General features: G+C 40.9%; 2 protein-coding genes and 1 pseudogene across 2 annotated transcripts; 1 reads left to right on the forward strand and 2 right to left on the reverse strand.

The window, feature by feature from the left end:
• Nucleotides 1–64: 64 nt before the first annotated feature.
• LOC119893808 (perforin-1-like) lies at nucleotides 65–4552 on the reverse strand. The gene is made up of 5 exons (XM_038706158.1): nucleotides 4478–4552; nucleotides 1980–2555; nucleotides 1704–1842; nucleotides 1397–1608; nucleotides 65–1283 (listed from the first exon to the last, which is right to left on the reverse strand). Exons 1-5 carry the CDS (start codon nucleotides 4501–4503, stop codon nucleotides 434–436), a joined length of 1803 nt encoding a protein of 600 aa, XP_038562086.1. The 5' UTR covers nucleotides 4504–4552; the 3' UTR covers nucleotides 65–433.
• Nucleotides 3925–11734, reverse strand: LOC119893819 (annotated as a pseudogene).
• A 438-nt stretch (nucleotides 11735–12172) lies between these two features.
• paqr4a (progestin and adipoQ receptor family member IVa) lies at nucleotides 12173–21109 on the forward strand. The gene is made up of 3 exons (XM_038706194.1): nucleotides 12173–12782; nucleotides 17054–17272; nucleotides 18155–21109. The coding sequence occupies exons 1-3, from the start codon at nucleotides 12497–12499 to the stop codon at nucleotides 18586–18588; spliced, it is 939 nt and encodes a 312-aa protein (XP_038562122.1). The 5' UTR covers nucleotides 12173–12496; the 3' UTR covers nucleotides 18589–21109.
• The last annotated feature ends 1167 nt before the right edge of the window (nucleotides 21110–22276 follow it).

Below are 22276 nucleotides of genomic sequence, written 5' to 3' on the forward strand. Positions count from 1 at the left end.
CGAACGGAACATGAACACTCAAATAAAAACTAAAAGTAATGTGATGAAACATCAAATAGCACAGTTCATATACTAAGCTTTTATTCATGATAAACAAACATGTCAAAAATCCACAAGATAACGTGATTAAATTACATAAAACACACTATTTGATGTAATAAATGTTTGTATAGATAATAAAATGCTACATAATGATTGCACAATACATAACAAATATGTACTTTTCAAATCTGCAACTGAAAAAAATAACACTTTAAAATAATTAAGTTAGAGCTGCTTTGTCAACACATAAGTAGAGTTTAGTGGGGGTGTCAATTATGGGTAAGAGGTCCTGCTTAAATTAACCTCATCGATACACCTAATAAAAATAGTGATGTTGCTAAATAAGCCGCAGTAAAGCTAAACACGGGTGTTATATATCAGACTTTTGACTCTATGCAGTAAGATTTCTCTGTGAGCTTTTTTCATCCACAAACACACCCATCTGTGACAGGATGACCTTTGGAATAGGGTGGGCATGACGGGACACATACAGCTTCTTCAGACTTTGACTCATAGGTGAAGGTTTGTAGTCCACGCATGAATTTCCACTCAGACTCGGAGCACATTTCACCTCCAGTTTGTAGAAGAGCCGGCCGTGTTGCAGGTTACAGAGATCCTCCATGACTCCAGCGGACAGATCTTTCTCACATTGTCCCAACAGGTCGTCGTCCCAGTTGTTGTCCTCATCCCACACTTCAAATCTCACTCGATGTCCCGCTGACAAATCCTGGGAGCCCAGGTCGATGATCATGCCCCAGTGTGGGTTGTTGTCGTTGTAAATGACGGGAGAACGACGGACCATCTGCCCGTTGAGGGACACTTTCACATAGCCATCTGTGGCTGTGGTGTGGTCTCCCCAAAGACCGGACGCCCGTTGTACAGTTATTATAACCCGCGCCATGCCCTTACGGGTTGGGCAGCAGTCTTGGTTTACAGCAGGGTCATTGTGGCACTGGCAGACGCAGGTATCCCTCGGGTCACTCTTGATGCCGGCCTGACAGCGTTCACTGCAGTTCCTCAACAGGCCTTTCTCCAGGATGTAATGGCTAATGGCCGAGCGCAGGTTCTTCCTGACAGGGGTGTTTGTAGGCAGTAACTCATGAAGCGATTCCAGGGAATAAGAGAATATGTCTGGATTCTGTGGCAGTGTGTTCAGCCATTCTTTGTAGGCTGATGGATTTTTGTCAGCAGAGAAGAGAAGGTCTGGCTCCGTGGTATGGCCCCCCTTTATTTCTGTGAACCTGTAGAGGAGAGAGTTGCTTAAAGAACTCCGCCAACAAGGCTTTTCTGGTGCTGAAAATAATAATTTATGAAAGTGTATTCGGTCAACTGATGTGAGAAAATGTTTTTTTACCTGTCATTGAAGAGGCTGGAGAAGGCTGACTTACTGTCCGTCTTCTCTATGTCCTTCTTGCAGTGTTTTGATTGAGTTTTTACTGTAGCTTTGAATGTGGCGGACGCCTCAACCTCCAGGCACATCTGCACCTCCTCTGCGCTGAGGCCCTGCAGGCTGGCCTGGCACTGCCTGATGCTGGTCACAGATTGAACGCTTCCTCCCAACTTCACCTGGAATGATATATTTTAACACACATAGGAAAATGTGTTAAATGTGATAAAATTGCATTTTGTTTTGTAACAACCACGCCATCATTTTGATTCACCTTGCTGAGGTAATGGGTGCCAAAGTTGTCAATCAGTTTGTAGAATCGTTGCTTGTATTCAGGGCTGTAGATTTTGGGGAGCTGTTTCACTGCTTTGCGAAATTCTCTGTGCAACTTGGGACTGAGGGACACTCGGTAGCTGTTTTCGGACAATAAAAGAAAGACCACAATGTTGTATTTGAGCCTTAAAGTACATTACTTTAGTTCCTTTGCATAAATCTTTGCATGTAAGAGAGTGTGTGGAGAAAAGTTTCATCTCAGTCCCCATCTTCTTACCTGTAGTACTCGCAGGACATGCTTTGGCTTGTGAAGCTGAACTTGTCATTCTTCGTTTTTTCCATGGAGTATTCAGCTAACTTAGAATTGGTTCCAGCTAGCATCACTGAGCCTCCTTTTTCACCAACATTAACATCTAGATTGGCCTGCCAGTTGTTTTCCACCGAAGAGGAGCTGGAACTGACCAGAGACTCACTAGATCTGTGGAGATTACTGACCACTTTCATGCTGCAGGAGTGTTTCGCCCTCCAGTCCTCCACTGACAAGGGGAGCTTTTGCTTTTTGTTCTCCAGATAGGGGTTGCTACACAGGGTGCATGTTTTGTCCTTGCGTTTCCACTGATTCATGTCGAGCACAAAGGCCCCCTTACGTTCCATTTTGGTAATGTCGAAGCCTTCCCCGGCCAAATTGGTACCTGGAGCAAATTCCGCATCCAGGCACTGTCTGGGTGTCCCTTCCATGCATGACTGATACGTACACTGAGGGAGGGACAGCATGAGGCCGGCACAGACGCAAATATTCAACAGAAACATGTTGTTGTTAAGTCTGATGATGGATGCAAACTGATGGTTGATCCTGAAAAAAAAACATTTTTGTTGAACAAACCTGAAGTAAAGCAGTTGAATAGTCCAACACTTAGTCGTTGGAGACATTAAAAAGGTGTTAACCCCAGTGGAATGGAGTGATAATAAACAAAGTACTCCATCTTTATGTCACATCCTCCTTCGAACATGCAGTGATACATTTTTGATCACATAAACCTTCTGTAGATCTGACTGTACTTTATAATTTACCATTTCAGAATTTTTATCTAAGGTCTTGGTTAGGTCTTTTCATAGCTTATCTTCTAGACACTGTCGACATAGCTTGCTCTCCTAAGGGTAACAAATCACCTTGTGATGTCTTCAGAAATTGTGAATTACATTAATTTAATTTTGTTTAACCCCTCTGTTGCTTTTGATAAAGTTTTCCCTTCTGTTATCTTGGGCTTCTTAAATCATGTAGTTCATAATCAAGGTAAGGTCTTGTGACTGGATTCTTATCTGCAGGTTCAGTTTGACTGAAACTCTTTGCCTTCCTTTGATTCTTTCTCTTGTGGTGTACCTCAAGTTCCTTTTTTAAGACGTTTTTTTTTTATTATACCTTCACTAGAGTCTGCTTTTACAAAACATGACAACCCATGGTTTGTTTTGTTTTTCTGAATGTTTTATGAGGAAGGAAATGCATTCAACAAGTTTGATAGACCTCAAGGACACACACAATGTGTTTTAGTAAAAACATATCTTGCAAGAAAACTCAGCAGGGCATCCTCAAGTCTCTTATCATTTGCCACATGGATGTCAAGTAGTGGATGGCCTAAAACTTTCCACAGGGGTGGCTGTGGCTCAGGAGGTAGAGCGGGTTGGCCGTTAATCGGAAGGTCGGTGTTTCAATTCCTGGCTCCCCCTGGTTGCGTGTCAAAGTGTCCTTGGGCAAGATACTGAACCCCGAATGTATGAGTGAGTGTGAATGTTAGTTTCCGTCTGAGCACTTAGGCTCATTGTGTGACTGGAAAGACTAGAAAGGCGCTATACAAGTACGGAGCATTTCCATTCACAGATAAATAAGAGTAGACAAAACTCCTACTTTCCAGCCCTTCAGTTTACATCGTTGGTTTAATTAACATTCTTGGTCAAATGTCCCTCAACATTCAAACATCTGGTTGGCACTTTTGAATCTGCCTTACACAAACTCTGTCATTAGTAGTAGCGTTTCCCATATTTATAAACCATATCTGTCTTCTTAGGTTCAGGAGATTTTACATGTTTTCATCTCATCGCATCTTGACTGCTGTAACTTTCTTTCTCTGCGTCAGTCAATCTGCTTAGTCTTGCCTGCGGTTTGTCAAGAATCTCTTCAATTTTAGCAACAAGAGTAACCAATAAAATATGGCACTGATTTTTTAAAGAATCTTTTATTTCCTTTTAAGCACTGTATGGATTGGCAGTGTTTATATCTGAGATCTCGTTGGCCTCTATTCCAACTTAACGCTTTTTTGACGTTTAGCTCAATTGCTCCCCTTTATTCTATGTTCTTAGTCAAAATCCAAAGGTGAACCCCCATACTGTGTAACATCTTAACCCTTACTGTCAAATCTTTCCAGTCCATTGCCATTTTTTAAATCCTGTCTTAAGACCAATCTTTTTACAGCTGCGTTTGGGTCTCCAGAATGATCATAACTAAACAATGCTGTGGTTGACATTTGTTGTTCTTAAATGTGCTTTATAGATGAATGCTCGTGACTTACAGAATAATAGCTCATTGAATGTTTAACTTTTGTGCTCTAACAAATGTCAGAGAGCTAAACTATACTATGCAATTTCTAAGTGATACAGCAATGACTAGGTTGTACCGGAGGCTTTGTAACTTAACACTATGGTAAACAATGAATAGACGGTTACATATATTCAAGTAAAGTGAAAAAATATTTCAATATGAGCACATCAGCATAGACTCACCTTCGCCTTGCCTGTTCACACTGCATTTGTGAAACTGACAGTGAGCACACACATCACTGCCTTGTCTTTAAAAGTAAAAAAAAAAAACGGCAGGAGGTGGTGAGGGGGTGAGGTGACAGTGGCCTGAGAAGGGGGGGTTGGGGGGTTGGGGGGTTGGGGGAGTAGTTTGACATTTTCATCGATGTTGAGCAGACCCATCACCGAGAGGGAGGAGCCGGTGGTCTACAGACAAACTCAAACAGATAGTGACTACATGAAACTCAGCCTGGCTTTCCAGTCAGTAACGGACCAGTGACCACAAACCGATCATTTATCTGAAGTGGTGGTGGGCTGTGGCCAAATGCTCTGTGAGAACAAGAGACTGTCACATTCACAAAGATGGATTTCTTAAGTTTATCACAAACACAAAGTAACTTACTAATTGTTTAAGCTGGGATAAAATTTTAGCGAGCGCTGAGAATTGGGCTGTTTCAGCAGCAAACACTGTACAGCAAAGAAAATTTATCTAAAATAAAACACATAAAGCACCCATTGACATATGACAATGAATATCTGATTATTTTGATTAAAGAGCACTAAAAGGTAAATCACAGATGGAGAAATTGACATATCTGAAATTAAGAGAGAAAAAGGCATTCAAATTACAGATGGTAAGAAAACAATCAATAAAAACTGATAAATGCATTGGATTTATACATTAAAATATATCTATATCATTGCTAAGAAGTTGTAGAAAACAGTTTAAGTAGAAGAGAAACTAACTGACTATAAAATGTATAAAACAAGTATATGCTATTTTATGTGTAATGGACACTGCAGGTGTGACCTATACATATCTTTATCGTCCTATTCTTCATTTCTTTCTTTAGAACTGGGAGTCAAACATGTCAAAAAACCAACAAGGCAATAATGTGATTAAAAGTTTAAAGCATCTTAGTACATGTTATAAATGCCTGTATCGAAACAATACAGTTATTTTTAAAAGTACAGATTAAAAAAGAAAACAAAAAGGAAGAAAAACTTAACACACAAAAGTGACCCAAGCTGCAGCCACTTTGTCAGCACTTTGTCAGTTCTTCCTGAACTGATGTACAGCTCATCGTTTGTGAGCAATTATTATTTAATAAGGGGTATGGATAAATCCTGTTGCTTTGATTAACCTCATGAATACAAATGAGATATACAAATACAGAAATATTGCTATTACTATGAACATAAGCCTCAGAAAGGCCAAACATGGGGGTTCACATGAACCTTTTGACTCTCAGTCACAGTAAGGTTTCTCTGTGAGGTTGTTTCATTAACAAACACACCCATCTCTAATAGGATGGCCTTTGGAATAGGTTGGGCATGACGGGACACATACAGCTTCTTCAGACTTTGACTCATAGGTGAAGGTTTGTAGTCCACGCATGAATTTCCACTCAGACTCGGAGCACATTTCACCTCCAGTTTGTAGTAGAACTGGCCGTGGTGCATGTTACAGAGATCCTCTTTGACTCCAGCGGACAGATCTTTCTCACATTGTCCCAACAGGTCATCGTCCCAGTTGTTGTCCTGATCCCACACTTCAAATCTCACTCTATTTCCTGCTGATATATCCTGGGAACCCAGGTCGACAATCATGCCCCAGTGTGGGTTGTTGTTGTTGTAAATGACAGGAGAGCGCCGGACCATCTGTTTGTTGAAAAAGACCTTGACATAGCCATCCGTGGCTGTGAAGTAGTCTCCCCAAAGACCGGACGCCCGTTGTACAGTTATTATAACCCGCGCCATGCCCTTACGGGTTGGGCAGCAGTCTTGGTTTACAGCAGGGTCATTGTGGCACTGGCAGACGCAGGTATCCCTCGGGTCACTCTTGATGCCGGCCTGACAGCGCTCACTGCAGTTCCTCAACAGGCCTTTCTCCAGGATGTAATGGCTAATGGCCGAGCGCAGGTTCTTCCTGACAGAGGTGTTTGTAGGCAGTAACTCATGAAGCGATTCCAGGGAATAAGAGAATATGTCTGGATTCTGTGGCAGTGTGTTCAGCCATTCTTTGTAGGCTGATGGATTTTTGTCAGCAGAGAAGAGAATGTCTGGCTCCGTGGTATGGCCCCCCTTTATTTCTGTGAACCTGTAGGGGAGAGAGTTGTGTTAAAAACTCAGCCAGAGCATAATTTTAAACAACACTAGAGAAGCCAACAGCTTTTAGGGGCCTATCTTTGAGTACAAGGGTTTTTATTGTATTTGAATTAATATTGCCTTACATGATATTGAAAGTCTTTCACTGGTTTGCACAGAAGATTGGATTTGAAATGTGACATTTAAATTCTGGCATTTAAGTCAACCACAGTTCGGCTTTTCCAGTGTTGAGAATAATAATTTCGATTTGATATAAATAGAAAACATTGCAATATACATGAGAAAATGTTTTTTACCTGTCATTGAAGAGGCTGGAGAAGGCTGACTTACTGTCCGTCTTCTCTATGTCCTTCTTGCAGTGTTTTGATTGAGTTTTTACTGTAGCTTTGAATGTGGCGGACGCCTCAACCTCCAGGCACATCTGCACCTCCTCTGCGCTGAGGCCCTGCAGGCTGGCCTGGCACTGCCTGATGCTGGTCACAGATTGAACGCTTCCTCCCAACTTCACCTGGAATGATATATTTTAACACACATAGGAAAATGTGTTAAATGTGATAAAATTGCATTTTGTTTTGTAACAACCACGCCATCATTTTGATTCACCTTGCTGAGGTAATGGGTGCCAAAGTTGTCAATCAGTTTGTAGAATCGTTGCTTGTATTCAGGGCTGTAGATTTTGGGGAGCTGTTTCACTGCTTTGCAAAATTCTCTGTGCAATTTGGGACTGAGGGACACTCGGTAGCTGTTTTCGGACAATAAAAGACAGACCAGTATAAAACAGGTATTTCACAATGTTGTATTTGAGCCTTAAAGTACATTACTTTTGTTCCTTGGCATAAATCTTTGCATGTAAGAGAGTGTGTGGAGAAAAGTTTCATCTCAGTCCCCATCTTCTTACCTGTAGTACTCGCAGGACATGCTTTGGCTTGTGAAGCTGAACTTGTCATTCTTCGTTTTTTCCATGGAGTATTCAGCTAACTTAGAATTGGTTCCAGCTAGCATCAATGAGCCTCCTTTTTTTACCAACATTAACATCTAGATTGGCCTGCCAGTTGTTTTCCACCGAAGAGGAGCTGGAACTGACCAGAGACTCACTAGATCTGTGGAGATTACTGGTAACTTTCATGCTGCAGGAGTATTTCGCCCTCCAGTCCTCCACTGACAAGGGGAGCTTTTGCTTTTTGTTCTCCAGATAGGGGTTGCTACACAGGGTGCATGTTTTGTCCTTGCGTTTCCACTGATTCATGTCGAGCACAAAGGCCCCCTTACGTTCCATTTTGGTAATGTCGAAGCCTTCCCCGGCCAAATTGGTACCTGGAGCAAATTCCGCATCCAGGCACTGTCTGGGTGTCCCTTCCATGCATGACTGATACGTACACTGAGGGAGGGACAGCATGAGGCCGGCACAGACGCAAATATACAACAGAAACATGGCTGATCCTGAAAAAAACAAACATTTTAGTTGAACAAACATGAACATGAAGTGAAGAAGTTTATTAATGAGATTTCCACACTTAACTAGTAAGGAACATTTGCTAAATAACTTAATAACAACACTATATATTTTTACAATTGTTATATTCAATAGCCAACAAAATGCTTTTTTTTTTAAAATAAAGTTTGAGAATATTTCAAAATGAGCAAATCAGCACAGACTTACATTTGTCTTTTGTGTTCACACTGTATGCGTGACTCTGTGGGCTCTGGGCATCAATATTGGAATTTTGTGCTTTTATAGACGTGATAGAGGTGGGCTGAGGTGAGAGTGGTCTTTGAGAGAACACAGGAAAAAACAAGTGGTTTGACAGTTTGACCGTGAGATATTTTTCTGAAGTAGTTATTGGCCATGGCCATGTTAGGTGAGAAGAGCTGACTGTGACATGCAAACGCTCCTATCACAAACAAAAATATGTGTTTTTGCAGTTGCATATAACATGCTAAGATAATTTTTTGTGAGCCACTTTGAGAGTAAGTAAATCTAATAAGGAGTAATTAAAATGTTTGAAATTAACTGAGAAGAAACTGTTAAAACTGATACGTCAAGTAAATTTTATTTATATAGCCAAATATCACAAATCACAACTTGCCACATGGAGCTTTACAATCTGTACAGCATACAACACCCTCTGTTCTTAAACCCTCAATTCAGAAGAGGAAAAAAAACCCTCAAAACCCTTTTAACAAGGAATAAACCTCAGGAAGAGGAACATAGGAGGAATCCCTCGCCCAGGACGGACAGGCAGGAAACAGATTCACAACAGGAAATCATAGTAAATACTATTACGATGACAAAAAGTAGATTGTAAGACATAAGTGAAGAGGATGGATACAGGAGGACAAGTGAGCAGCTTCAGACCCGGGAAGAGGACAAGCCACACAAACACAGAAGAGGACAACAGCATCTCACACAGAGAGGAGAAACAAACACACAGAGGGAGAAAGGGCCATGAGAACATGCAAACTAGGGAGAGTGGGGGATGAGGCTGAATCTCCTGGGGGACGAAGATCCAGATCAACGGATGAGGCACCGACAGCTAGGAGAGAGGGAGCTCCCAGGACAGCTTTAACAGCTTTTAGGGCACAGAAACAAAAAATTTTTTCTCAGCACAAAGGAGGTAAAGCAACACTGCAAGTCAGAGACTAACTAACTGACAGTTGAAATATATGAATCATTTGTAACATGAAGGTACTTTAAAACAATATGATTGTGTTCTTCATTTCTCCCCTCCACTTTCCATAGAGATGTGAGTAGGCTACATCTAGCGACATCTGATTAACATGTGACATGTGGTTAGTCAAAGAGTAAAGGGGGGTCTTGTTTGTCCCAGTTCCAGTACAGAGGTGTGGTTGTAGGCGGCTACATATCATAAGGTCCAAGCTGCAGAGAGGGGTGAGAGGTGGAGGTGGTGTGATTCATCCAGCTCCTCAACAGTCCTCTCCCATTACAGGATTACAGCACGTCACCTGCTGCCTTCAAGTGCTCCTAGGAAACGTCTAACTCCCAATTGCACGTGGACATTACTTGTGTGCAGTAATAAAAGCAAAATTTACCTTATACTGTTGTTTGAGTTAGAAGTCAAGCAACACGCTGCATATATGAGATTTGCAAACTGCACTGAAATTGTCATGCGTCTTGATGGTGACTCATTTATGAACCTGACACTTTCAGTGTGAAGACTCCTTTTATTGTACATAAAAAAAGAAAAATCACAAGGTAGAAGGTCTTTTACCAGTCCTTCACATGCGTATTGCAGCATCTGAATAATAATCACAGTACAACAGGGATGTGCCTTATTTTGAATCCAATGACTCCTTGTTAAGCGCAGAAGTGAAAAGACAAAAAATCACTGGTTTGGAGGTTGGACTAACTTGAATTTTGTCAGGCAACAGATTTTCTGATGATGAAATCTGAGACTCCCGTCATTTCTATAATTATAGAGTGACTTTTCCCCCTCTAGTATAATTATAAAATAAATAGTTTTCAGAAAATTCAGCATCTAGGCCTTTGGAATCATTCTTGAAAGGCTAACCTCAAAATTAATCCCTAATTTAAATTAAATTAAAATAATTTGTATCATTATTACAGAAGGAAAAGACACATGTCGTTATACTGTAATGGACATATTTATTTTTCGTAGTGCCTTAGAAATACTGAGCGTGTTCTTTCTGTTCATCGTGTGAGCTCAGGCAGTAACTGCGATGTTTCCGGCTGTTTTGAAGGCAGCTGCAGCTCAGGCAGTGCTGGTATTCACATTGCCAAGTGCAGCCAAGCAGGATCAAACTAGTCAGTCAACCAGAATAACACCAGAAGCTCAAATAGTTCCCCTTCAAAATAAAATTTGATCTTTAAATGAAAGCCTGTTTAACAAAAGAGAAAGCTGGATTCAAAGCGGGCAGCTGCTTTAGGTCCTTTAGAGTCCCAGATTTAGTTGGTTGGGGTTATTGCTAATTGTCGCATGTCTTGTAGAGACACCCTGCATTTATTATATTTAGTACATATTGTTCTCACATGGCGCATATTCTTTATTAAAGTAGAGTGGAGAAATGGAGGTGCAGTTGTGGCCTCTCTAAAGAACATCATCATCATCTTGTATCCAAGGATTTGCCCTTTTTTTTGTTTTGTTTTTTAACTTTCCTTGGATAACTAGACCTGGATGACTGATAATCTTCAGAGACATCTTCATATTGTGTATTTATGTTAACCAGGTTGAACTAAACTCAGCTGAACAATGAGAATGATTACTGCCTTGCTTCAATGCCTGTGTGAAAATTTAAATGCAATAACGGGATGCAATTCCTTCCATGCATTCAATATGCAAAAAAATAATAATCATGTAGTGATTATTTTGACAGACATTGCGATTGCATTATGAGTATAGATTTTAGTGGGAAAATTTCATTTTCACTGACCAAAAATATTTTGCATGAAGAGCCTACAATGAAAAATTATATGCTTGACCACTAACAATAGATTTTTTTTGTGTGGGAGTAAAATGAAGAGACACAGGAATAAAGAGGTACGTGGTTTTTAAAGTGCTTTATTACCTGTTGTAATCAGCTGGCCTGTTTCAGCAAAAACCTCCTGACTGAAAACAATGACTCCGGACCCAGTATTTAGCTGAACTCCATCAGCAGGACTAGCTGCACACCGGCTGCTATTTCCGAGCTATATATATATGAAGTAGACTACGATCTCAGGCAGACATCTGGGGAGACTTGTGTGTGCTATCTTTTGGTGTTGATTGTGATTTATTGGTTTGACGGTTGAAGACGGAGCAGTAGTAGCGAAACACCCGACAAGATTGACTTAAAGCAAGTTGCCTCTATTCAACCATTCAGATATTAAGTAGGGGCCAAATAAAGACCCTAGAACTTAATTTAGACCCTGGTGCCTGCAGTGGAAAAAAAAAATTACAATGCAGTACCAAATGCAGCATTTATTTAATTTTTTAAAACTTTGTTGGTACCTTGCTTAAAGATTTTGACGTGTTCACGAGTGTAGTTTTTATTTTGAAAACACTGACCGGAAGTCTTGCTCCTTCTGTACCATGTAGCTTGACATTGGAGAGGCGACTCGGCGATGCGGGGGACTTGAGGCCGCCGGGGGAAGACTCCGCGTTTCAAGGAATACAGCTAGCCAAGAAATAATGGTGTTAAATAATTCGTGGCTGCAGATGTTGAATAAACTGAATATACGCTTTACCCACCGGACCGCGTGTGTTTGGAGTCAGCCGGCTCAGATATCAGCTTCCTCAGTCACAGGGCATCGGTAGCCGAGTGCCCCGGCTTGCTGCTAGCCAGCAGTCCTTTTCCCAAAAAGCACCGCTCCAGAATCACGGCTCACATCTGTTTTAATAGCATCAGGAACGCCATCCCGCATCGCGCGTAACCGACCCGAGCATCTGACTGCTTTTCATTCAAGTAACGGCACGACCTGCATCTAGTTAGTCCTCTATCGCAAATCTGACCGCTAGGATCAAGCTAGCATCATCTGGAGTTGGATGGACGCGCGGCTCCGGCTCAGACACCACCCTCAGCATCATTGCCCCCGGAGCCCGGGACGCGTCCAAGCCCGTGCAGCTGCACCGGAATGCTAACTAAACGAGGAAGTGGCTGTAACATGACGAGGGACATCATTGCCTCCCGGCCGCTCAAGGCTTTCGGGTGCTACATGGATATTTTTTAGATGCCAAATGTAATGACCGCCCCGAGCTTGCACCATGTATGTGGCTGGCCGTGTCTGTCTCCAACCTTGCGGATGACACTCACACAGGTACCGGCGGTTCAGAGCAAACAGCGGCGGCGCGGACTCACCGTTACCGGGAAGTGCTGAGAGACGCCAAGCTAGAAAGCTAACAGCACAAGAATAAAATAAAAATAAAAAACTCCAGACAAATGCCAACACCAATGGTATCCCATAAGGTCTTCGTCGCAATAATCTTACTAAATGTGTATATAGGTGTACAGTCTGTTTTATACTTATTCGGCGGCGTCCTTTTAACGGTCCTCTTTGCTATGGCATTTCTAAATGGACCCAGGCTGCTTGACTGGGCGAATTCACCTCCACATCTTCAGTTTAACAGATACGTCTTAACGGGTTACCGGCCAATCTCCTCAGTGCAAGACTGCATCAGAAGCCTGTTTTACCTGCACAATGAACTTGGAAACATATACACTCACGGTGAGTAAGAACAGCTTAGTCAGCAGGTGAGATTTCTGTAGCCGGTGTGACTTTGACTATTAACCCACACCGTCCAGATGCTGGACCTGCAGAAAGATGCCAGGCATTATTGCACTAAGGCCAGGGAACACATGATCCACACCCTTATTATCTGACCACATATATTTGAGATAAATTCATATTTATATTTGAAAAACTTGTCTTAATGATTAATGAATGTTTAATTCGATATATAATATAAGCATTTAGTATATAAGTATTTAATAACGTGTATTTATTTGTTGCATAATGTTTGTCCATGTATTAAAATGCCTGTCAGTCAATTTGAGAGTCATAGGTTGGTTTTAATAAATGTGAAAGTGACTACTGACATTTGCTCAGGTAAGGTACAATTCTGAGGAACTTAACTTGAGTATGGATGTTACTTTATACTTCTCCGATCCCTTTTAGAGAGAAATACTGTACTTTTGTTCCACTTTATTAGACAGATGTAGTTACTACTTAGCTGATTATGATCAACCTTTAAAATATGACCCGTTGTTAAAGATTAAACTACTAATATAATGTATTAGGGCTGCAACTAGCAATTATTTTAAGTACTGATTATTTCCTATCCGAACATAAAAACCTAGTAAAGAAATGCCAATCACATCTTCCCAGAGCCCAAGGTGATGTCTTCAAATTAGGGCTGTACATAACATTATTTTTCAAGTCGATTAATCTGATTATTTTTTCGATTAGTTGATTAATCTAAGGACTATAATTTTGTGTATTATAAAGATTTTTTTTAGCCTATTACTCGTTTAACATACCAATTTATCCAAAATAAATATCAAAAACATGTCTAATCAATAAATCAATATTTTATTCAATCATCCTGAAGCACATTCCAATTTCCACGTCACTCATGTGTTGTGATAATAACAATAACAGACATTAATTGGGCTACAAACTTTAAATGTTTCTGACATGGATTTATTTCAATATTGAGTAATGCAGTATGATAATCAAGTGTATTTCTACATCAGTGTGGGGCAAAGAAAACAACTGAAACGACTCACAGACTGTGCAGACAGTCACAGATTGTCTGTAATGGATTGGATTCAGCTGTTTTGTTGCTCATACGTGGCGGTAAAATAAACAGAAAATATGAAACGGCCAAACGTTAGATGACACACGTTGTAACGTTACGTTGCCATGACAGCAGGTGGGCAGAAATTACTTTTAACATGAAGGCGATGAAGAAACACAAGTTCGATGCACTTAATGCGAGTAGATGTATTTATGTAATCGATTACATCATCTACGCCAACAAATCGCCCCAGCCACACTTCACATGTCTTGTTTTGTCTGACAAACAGTCCAAAACCCAAATTTATTCAGTTTTCAATGCTACGTGATGAAGAAAAGCAACCAATCCTCTCATGTGAGATACTGGAACCAGAAAGTTTGACATTTTTTCACTATTTTTGCTTAAAAAAGACTGAAACGATTAATCGATTATCAAAATAGTTGCAGATCAACTAATCAAATAATAGATCAATCGTTTCAGATCTATAACATAGTTTGCTCCAGCTCAACCCGCTACAGTAAAAGCTGCTATAAATGCTACTTCCACATTAATGCATCAGTAACATTTTTCCATTATTATGATATACAACAAAACAACAATCACAGAGGGGGTTTGTCAGATTAACAAGTACGTTTACTCTGTAATTTTACAAAAAAAAAAGATTTTGAATGCTTTTGCTTGTAAGTATGAGTATTTTTACACAGTTGTATTCTTATCTATACTTCAGTAAAGCATCAAAATACTTCTTTAACCACTGTCAGTCATGCACTTTAAAGGTTGCCACAATTTCCTACCAATATTAATCTTGCAATGGCGAGCAGAGATAACCACTTCAACCACTTTTTCTTTTAATTAATACATTAATACAACACATACATACATTGCATATAGCATTTGTTTCAAATTACAGACCGTAGGCCAAATTTAACCAGCTATGTATCGCCACTAACAAGCAGACATATATATACACACAACAAAAATAGCCAGGAGTGGCTTTTTTCATCTGGTCCAAAATGTCATAGTTACACAAAGATATGGCATTCTTTGAAAAGGTTGGTGCAACCCAGATTAATTGCAGTTATGTGTTAATCTGTGTAGCCAGAGGTGAGACTGATGTGTCAGCTTGTTAGCAATCTGCATGGTGTTATTGTGTCATTGTTTCTGTTGTGATATGATTAGACTGACATTAGCATGGCACACAGTAGCATGACTTTGACCCCTCCTCTGATTACCATCTAAATGCATCCTATAGCCGTAGAGGTTGCGGTGTTCTGAGAATTGGACAGCGAAACCACAGTAGTGATCATCAGGGAAGCGGCCCTGGAAGTCTTTATTACACTCCACTGACGTCAGCTGAGCATCTGACCTCAAATGCATGCTTAACATCATTGCCTATATAAGGAAGTGATGTTTAATCCAATGAGATTTTGTCCAATTTTTTCAAATTTAAAAGAAAATATGCAGTGCAGTGCTCAGATGGTACATTGTTGAGTTTGTATTGTGTTGTAACATTTCAGCTAAGTTTCATGAGCTGGTTTGTTTTGCATATAAACTCAAAACATCCTGCCCGCGGCGGCTCAGCTCTCAGACACTTCCCCATGTTCATGTCGCTGGCCTTCAGGAGAGGTCCCCCCCTCCCCCCACTCTCTCCAACCCTGAGTGGGACTGAGTACAGCCCGTCGGCTCAGGACGAGTCGGGGTAAGAACAGAGATAACACACTTAAAATAGATGTGTTACAGTAGATGGCAGTGCCTGTATCACCTGGCTGGGCCTTGACATTGGGAAAGGCAGAGTGAGCAAAAAAAGAGGAAGGGAGTGCAATATGAGAAATGATCGTAACAATGGTATGTGGATCAAATTTCAAGGATTTTGCTCACATAGCAGTGAATTCCACTTCAGCTACTGTATATTAGCAGTATGGAGGACTACAAATACCTGGGAGTGCACATGGACAATAAACTGGACTGGTCCAAGAACACTCAAGCTCTCCACAGGAAGGGCCAAAACCATCTCTATTTTCTGATCAGGCTGAAGTCCTTCAACATCTGCAGGACTATGCTGAGGATGTTTTTTGAGTCTGTGGTGTCCAGTGCTATCCTGTTTGCTGTTGCATGCTGGGACAGCAGGTTGAGGGTAGCGGACGCTAACAGACTCAACAAACTGATCCGCAAGGCCAGTGACGTTGTGGGGGTGGAGCTGGACTCTCTGTCGGTGGTGTCAGAGAAGGATGCTGTCCAAGCTACATGTCATCATGGACATTGTCTCCCACCCACTCCATGACGTGCTGCTAAAACACAGGAGCACTTTCAGTGCAAGACTCACTCCACCAAAATGCACCACAGTGCACCATGGGAAGTTATTCTTGCCTGTGACCATCAAACTCTATAACTCCTCCCTTTAAGTGCCTGAAACACGGGCGCTTAGTTAGTTATTAAACTAGACATTATTATCTGTGCAATAATCTGTTTAAAAACGTAACGTGCAATATTTTCTGCTGCAGTTCTGCTGCTATTTATACAGTTTTACTGTTCACCATAACAATTATTTTAATTATCTAAATATTGTACATATCCACACTCCTTTATATTTCTTTGTATTTTATATTTTTACTCTGATATTTCTATACTTCTTTATATACCAACTTTCTGTTATTATTTGTATTCCTTTTATGTGTGTGCAACTGTGACGCAGAATTTCCCCTCGGTGATCAATAAAGTATTTCTGATTTCTGATATGGCCCTTTGCTGTAAAATATGAGCTTAGTAGGAGCTTTGTCTTTCCCCTCAAAGGGTAACACTGATACATTTCTGCCCATCAAGTAGGTTTCTGCTCTGCTCCACATTATTCTTGCTGTCGTCTGCACACACTCAGCATAGTTGCAAGCCCTTCCTGGCGACTCACTTTTGTGCAGTTTGATAAAATAACATGCACAGGCGTGGAAAGTCCTGAGGTTGATAATCCATCACAACAAACATGACACTGAAATTTGGTTTTTAGCTGATGGTTTTCATACCAAAATGCACATAACCTCAGGTTCAAACACGTTACTGTCAGAAATTACTGCACAGAAAGCACATGACACTGTGTACAACAAAGGTATTCTCAATTTAAAATCTTTGTGTGTCAAGCCGTGAGTGGAGCTACACAACTAAAGCCAACTCCTACAACCTGTGCTGTCTCTGCCCTTCCTCTCTCCAGGCATCCCTTTGGTTTGCTTTCTGGTGCTGCTGCCTCTCAACATCCCCTGGTCTCAGATCAGTGTTACGTGGTTGGGCGTGGTGCACTTCCTGGCTTGCCTGTCACCTCAGCTAGGCTCTGTGCTCTACCACCTCTTCATGAACCACGAGGGAGGGGAACCCGTCTACCACACCCTCCTCAAACTCGACGTGTGTGGAATCTGCATGATCAACACGTTGGGTAAGACGACTTCTTGGAAGCTCAGCAGATTTCTTCACCGTATATTCGCCCTATTGTTATTACTTATCTGTTTACTTTGGGAGTGGTTTTAATATATTTTTCTGTATCGATTGTCAATGATTTACCATAGACGTATTTTGCTTGGAGGCGCACTGAAACAAATTTGACTTCTGAGTCAAGTGGCCAATGCAAGCACTGATCCAAGTTCTAAGATGACTATTGATCTTTCCATGGTGCCGGCATGAACCTATTATAACAACAATGACAAGTGCAATATTTATATATGTTCTTATGTGCTTATAACAAACAATTTAGAGTGGCAACACTGTTATTATTCTGTTAATAAAAATAAAGTAATAACTAATATTGTGACATGAGACTTACAATTTAAATGAAGGCTGCATTAATCTGATGCAGCTGTTCCTGCTGAGTCACATTAACATTGAATGGCTCTACCTGCTTTGCCAACATGCCCACATTACTTATATTTTATTCCTTACTTTACCCCTAGCTTAGATTTAGTATTGTATATAATCATAAAAGATAATAAAATTGATTTGGCCTGTCATTTCTTTTAAAGGTGGGACTAAATGGACTTATATATAAATAAATCAGAAAAAAATCCTCCTATTTGAGAAGCTGGAGTGTTTTTGCTTATCAAAGTAGTTGAGTGCTATATTTTTGCCCAGTCAGGCAGTAATTAAACATTAGACGGTCTGCAAGCTGCTTACCGCACTCGGAAAGAGCAGTGTCACACTACTGAAACAGTTTGGCCTCTTAGCGTTGTGGTTTGCACCAGGTGTTGCATTGCTGAGTCAAGCATCAGCGCGCCATCAGCTCCATCTCTATGCTGATTCTCCCTTGTGTGTTTTCTTGTCTCAGGGGCGCTGCCCATCGTCTACAGCACGCTGCTGTGCTACCCGTTCATCCGCACCGTGGCTCTGTTAGTCTACATCCTGCTGTCCAGCCACGCCATCTACTGCGCCGTCACGGCTCGGAGCAGCGTTCGCCGGCTGCGCTCCTTCGCCTGGCAGGCCCTTTTCCGCTTCTCCTTCTTCTTGCTGCGCTGGGTGGGCGTGGGCGGCGGCAGCCCCACCTCGCTACGCCACTTCCTCACGATGGACGCGCTGGCCGTGCTGGGTGGGGTCATTAACATCACACGCATCCCGGAGCGCTTCCGCCCGGGCCTCTTTGACTACTGGTGCAATAGCCACCAGATCATGCATGTACTGGTGGTGGGTTCCATCCTTTACCTGCACTGGGGTGTGCTGGACGATCTGCTGTGGATCAACAGCTATAACTGTCCCTCAGACTGACCCCCCCCGCAGTCTCACCCCCTCACAAAGAACACTGGGATATAATGTTAAAGGACCTCTGTGGGTGTCTGTAGAGGGAAGGGGAAGGAAGGGAAATCAGGGGGAACTGATCCTGTGAGGTGAGACGATATGTTGTTTGTGCATGTGTTCACCTCATGCACTGAAACGTAGAATGTTCATATCTCCGTTCATCTTGGTACTTTGTGCAGATACATACAAAAGTATGTCAAGTAACACGCACAAGCATTTTGACTCTTAATTGCCACAAACACACACACACACACACAGCAGAATGGAAATATTTTAAACAGTAAATTTAATGAATTAGTTTTGAACATATACATGCATTGATAAAGTCTTAAGTAAAGGCTCTAGTTAAAGGCTAATGCTGAGTTTAAAGCCTTTACTTAGTAACAGAAGTTTTACTTGAGCAGTAGTTGATGTAGTTGGTTAAGACAGCCTGTGGCTAAATTATATCACATGCTCAAGTCCTCTCAGATGTCACTGTTGCGACCTATGCAGCACATCCATATCACAAGTCATGCACATCACATACACTCAACAACACTCAGACACCCTCGCACATATATTTTTATACTACATGTACATACTGTACAAGTTCATAGAGTTTTCACTATGTCCAACGGACTGAATTTTACTGGACTGGTTGTTCTGTCTGTGTTTCCTTGTTTTCTGCCACTGCCTCTTTTTATTTATGTGTGTGTCTGATTCGTCCTTAAAGTCACAAGATTACGAGGAAATGAAGATGGGCGAGGGGGTTCATTCCAAAGTGTGCTAGCATGTTGGCAATGAGTTAACTTGCTGTTGGTGGCTTGGACCACACATTAGAATCAATTGTGCAGTGTTATTGGCTTTGTTTGCACCTGAGCTCAGTGCCAATGATATTCAGGCATTTTTAATCAGAAAAACAAATGCACACGTTTACAAACTATGTTGTTCAGTGGCATTACCCTTTGCCAAACCTTTGCATATAGCAAAGTCCTAGTAATTTATTCTTGTGCATTTACAATAACCTCCCATTATAAGGAAGGTTGTCACCACTATTTCCTTTTATGGAAGAGGAGGTTTTAGTACTTTTATAAGTGCTGTCTTATGTTTAACATTATTTAATTTATAATTTGTTCTGTAAAAATGACTGACAGACTCAGACAGGTCCTCTGATGATAACAAAGTTTTACACTGAAACGCCATCATATGTCAATTAGATCATGATGTATATGTGGAAGCAAGATGCACGAAACATCTTTTATGGTAACTTGATTGTAATTATAAGATCTTAAAAAATTAAACATCTTTACACTATAAACCTGTTCAGACAAACTACAGACAAAACTCACTTGCATATTGGCACAATATGCGCAAGATACTGTAATGAAATACATTATATTTATTAAGCTTTTTATTCAGTTGTATTTATTTGCAGATACAGGTAACATTGTTTCTGCCTGAACAGTTTACGTTGTTGCTGTGCAGGATCACTGGCTGACAGATCAATTTAGAGGTCAGAGAAAATCTTTTATTTTATTCAAGCCGTGCAAATCCCGAGGATTAAATCCTCATTTTCTCCCCTCACACTTTTTTTCCAGCGATGTTTGACTTCTCAGTCACACAATAATGTGGCGGGGGGGAAGGTCGGTCTCTATGCATTACAATTCACATAACATTCACAATAATCATTAAGAAGAACATTGTTATGTGACTTTTAAAACTCTTCTGAAGATGTTACTTTTTCTCGGGCTTGAATGAAAACAGTTTTATTGTATTTGGATGTTTACTTGTACATTGACGCTAGATATTGATGGTTTATAAGGGTCAGTGATTATTGCTACTTTATGTTTTCTTATTTAAATGCACCACTTTTGCTCTGCAGCTAGATTTGTGTTTTGTGAAATTGAACAGCTTGACTTGCACTTTAAAAAAAAAACCTGAATAGATGTTAGACAGTCTGAGTCTTTTTAAATTGGAGTAGTATTTAATTTAGCTCGCTTTGCCAAACAGGAATGAACCCCTATGCCCTCCTGTTAGGTCTTTGTGAATGTCCATGATTGTTTTGCCACTGTATTCCTCTGTAGCATTTCAGTTACTACTCTTGAGTAAAAGTCGCTGTTGCTCTGTACCTTCATTCTCAAGACTAGTGGTTGAAGTGCGATTTCTTTTCCAGAGGGAGACTTTACTTTCTTAATGACATTGCACTTGTTTTCCATGCCAACAGTCACAGCCGCCCACTGAGTAGTTGCTAATTTCCCCAGCCTCACTTCATCTCGCCAAATTAGCAGAGTCTGAGGTGTAGCATATCCTCTGCCTCCTGCGCTATCACTGACTCATGATGAAGAAGGATTTCCCATAGTCTTTATCACATACACTACATTGTGCCCACCCCCCCACCTTGATAAAGAGCAAGATACTGGACGTCTGCTAGTCTCACTATGATGATTATTACTTACTATGACCATGGGACAATGTATGTATTTTTGGCCATTGAATGAAACTGAAAAAGATGCATGAAAGTAGTTGTGAAACAGAAATTGTTGTCCAATAGTGTTAGCCAATTGTTTGTTGATTAGTTGGGGGGGTGGGGGTGGGATGGGTGATGTTGGGGGATGTCCACTACAGGAAGATTATTGAACAGCTCCGATCAGAAGCAATACATCACTATCAAATAAACTGCATCGTTCATCGTTCTAAAAAGGGCTTTGGATCAAAGTAAATTACAATTGTGAACCATATTTAAAGTCCATATAAATAATGTAAATACATGTATGTAGATTCTGTATACATACAGTGCAAATAATATACCCTGATTAATTTTTGATACACACACACCATAATGTTAAGGAAAGAAAAATAAGAAGAAACAGGAATAATGGTTAGCCACATATAAGCTGCTGCTCTCTTTCACAGCCAAAGTGAAATATGAGAGAGGGAAGCAGACGCGGCTCGGTGCGGTGCTTCAGATTAATATCGAAGACGTGTGTTTGCTTAGCTATATCCATATGTATGTGAATAACACAGAAAAAAAAATACTGAAATTGGTTTCAGTGCTAATGTAGAGTTGTTTGACCTTTTGTGACCCTAGCTAAGAATGCATTTGATCGTTTAGGTTTTTTAGACACGTGGGAAAGACATTCCTGACCATTGCGGGGAATCTTGGCAGGCATGTGAATACCTCGTGACTACCAGTGGTCTATCTATGCATTATCAGCTGAAGGAAATGTAACAGTGAAGTCGATTTGTGTTTGGTAAGACAGCTCTCTGATCCACTGTAACGGAGGGCTTCGCTCCGACATCCTGGGTCTCCCACTTCTCAGGGTGCCATAACAGTAGCTGTAACATCCGAGACCTGACCTCTGCTGCCTGAAACATGGCTGCGAGACTTTGACCTACCTCCACCTGCCCTCTTGGTCCAGTCTGTTCATGCTATGAACTGTGTAACAGATTGGATAGAAGGGAGAGAAAAGGTGGAAAGAAGTTTCTCTCAGAAAACCATGTTACAGGAGTGGAATCTGGCCAGAGAAATTGGTCTTTTGTCTGTATGTTATATGAAAAAAAGTGACATGATGTAATAACACATCACTAACAAAACAAAATTCAAAATTTTTTTTAATATAACAGGTGCCGGATAGCCTGTTAATGACCTGTTTATAATGGATTACCTGTATTGTTATAT

The sequence above is a fragment of the Micropterus salmoides genome, unplaced genomic scaffold (assembly GCF_014851395.1).
Source record: "Micropterus salmoides isolate LMB-PRFRI ecotype aquatic unplaced genomic scaffold, ASM1485139v1 Ms_hic_scaffold_10, whole genome shotgun sequence".
Classification (NCBI taxonomy): domain Eukaryota; kingdom Metazoa; phylum Chordata; class Actinopteri; order Centrarchiformes; family Centrarchidae; genus Micropterus; species Micropterus salmoides.

What these genes read in the sequence shown, in the direction of transcription:
- paqr4a (XM_038706194.1), top strand. Translation starts at nt 12,497, where the DNA reads ATGCCAACACCAATGGTATCCCATAAGGTCTTCGTCGCAATAATCTTA. An exon ending in TGGAAACATATACACTCACG is followed by an intron (nt 12,783 to 17,053) that starts GTGAGTAAGAAC and finishes TCCTCTCTCCAG; the next exon opens with GCATCCCTTTGGTTTGCTTT. An exon ending in CTGCATGATCAACACGTTGG is followed by an intron (nt 17,273 to 18,154) that starts GTAAGACGACTT and finishes TTCTTGTCTCAG; the next exon opens with GGGCGCTGCCCATCGTCTAC.
- LOC119893808 (XM_038706158.1), bottom strand. Translation starts at nt 4,503, where the DNA reads ATGCAGTGTGAACAGGCAAGGCGAAG. An exon ending in ATGTCCTGCGAGTACTACAG is followed by an intron (nt 1,843 to 1,979) that starts GTAAGAAGATGG and finishes GTCCGAAAACAG; the next exon opens with CTACCGAGTGTCCCTCAGTC. An exon ending in GCACCCATTACCTCAGCAAG is followed by an intron (nt 1,609 to 1,703) that starts GTGAATCAAAAT and finishes ATATCATTCCAG; the next exon opens with GTGAAGTTGGGAGGAAGCGT.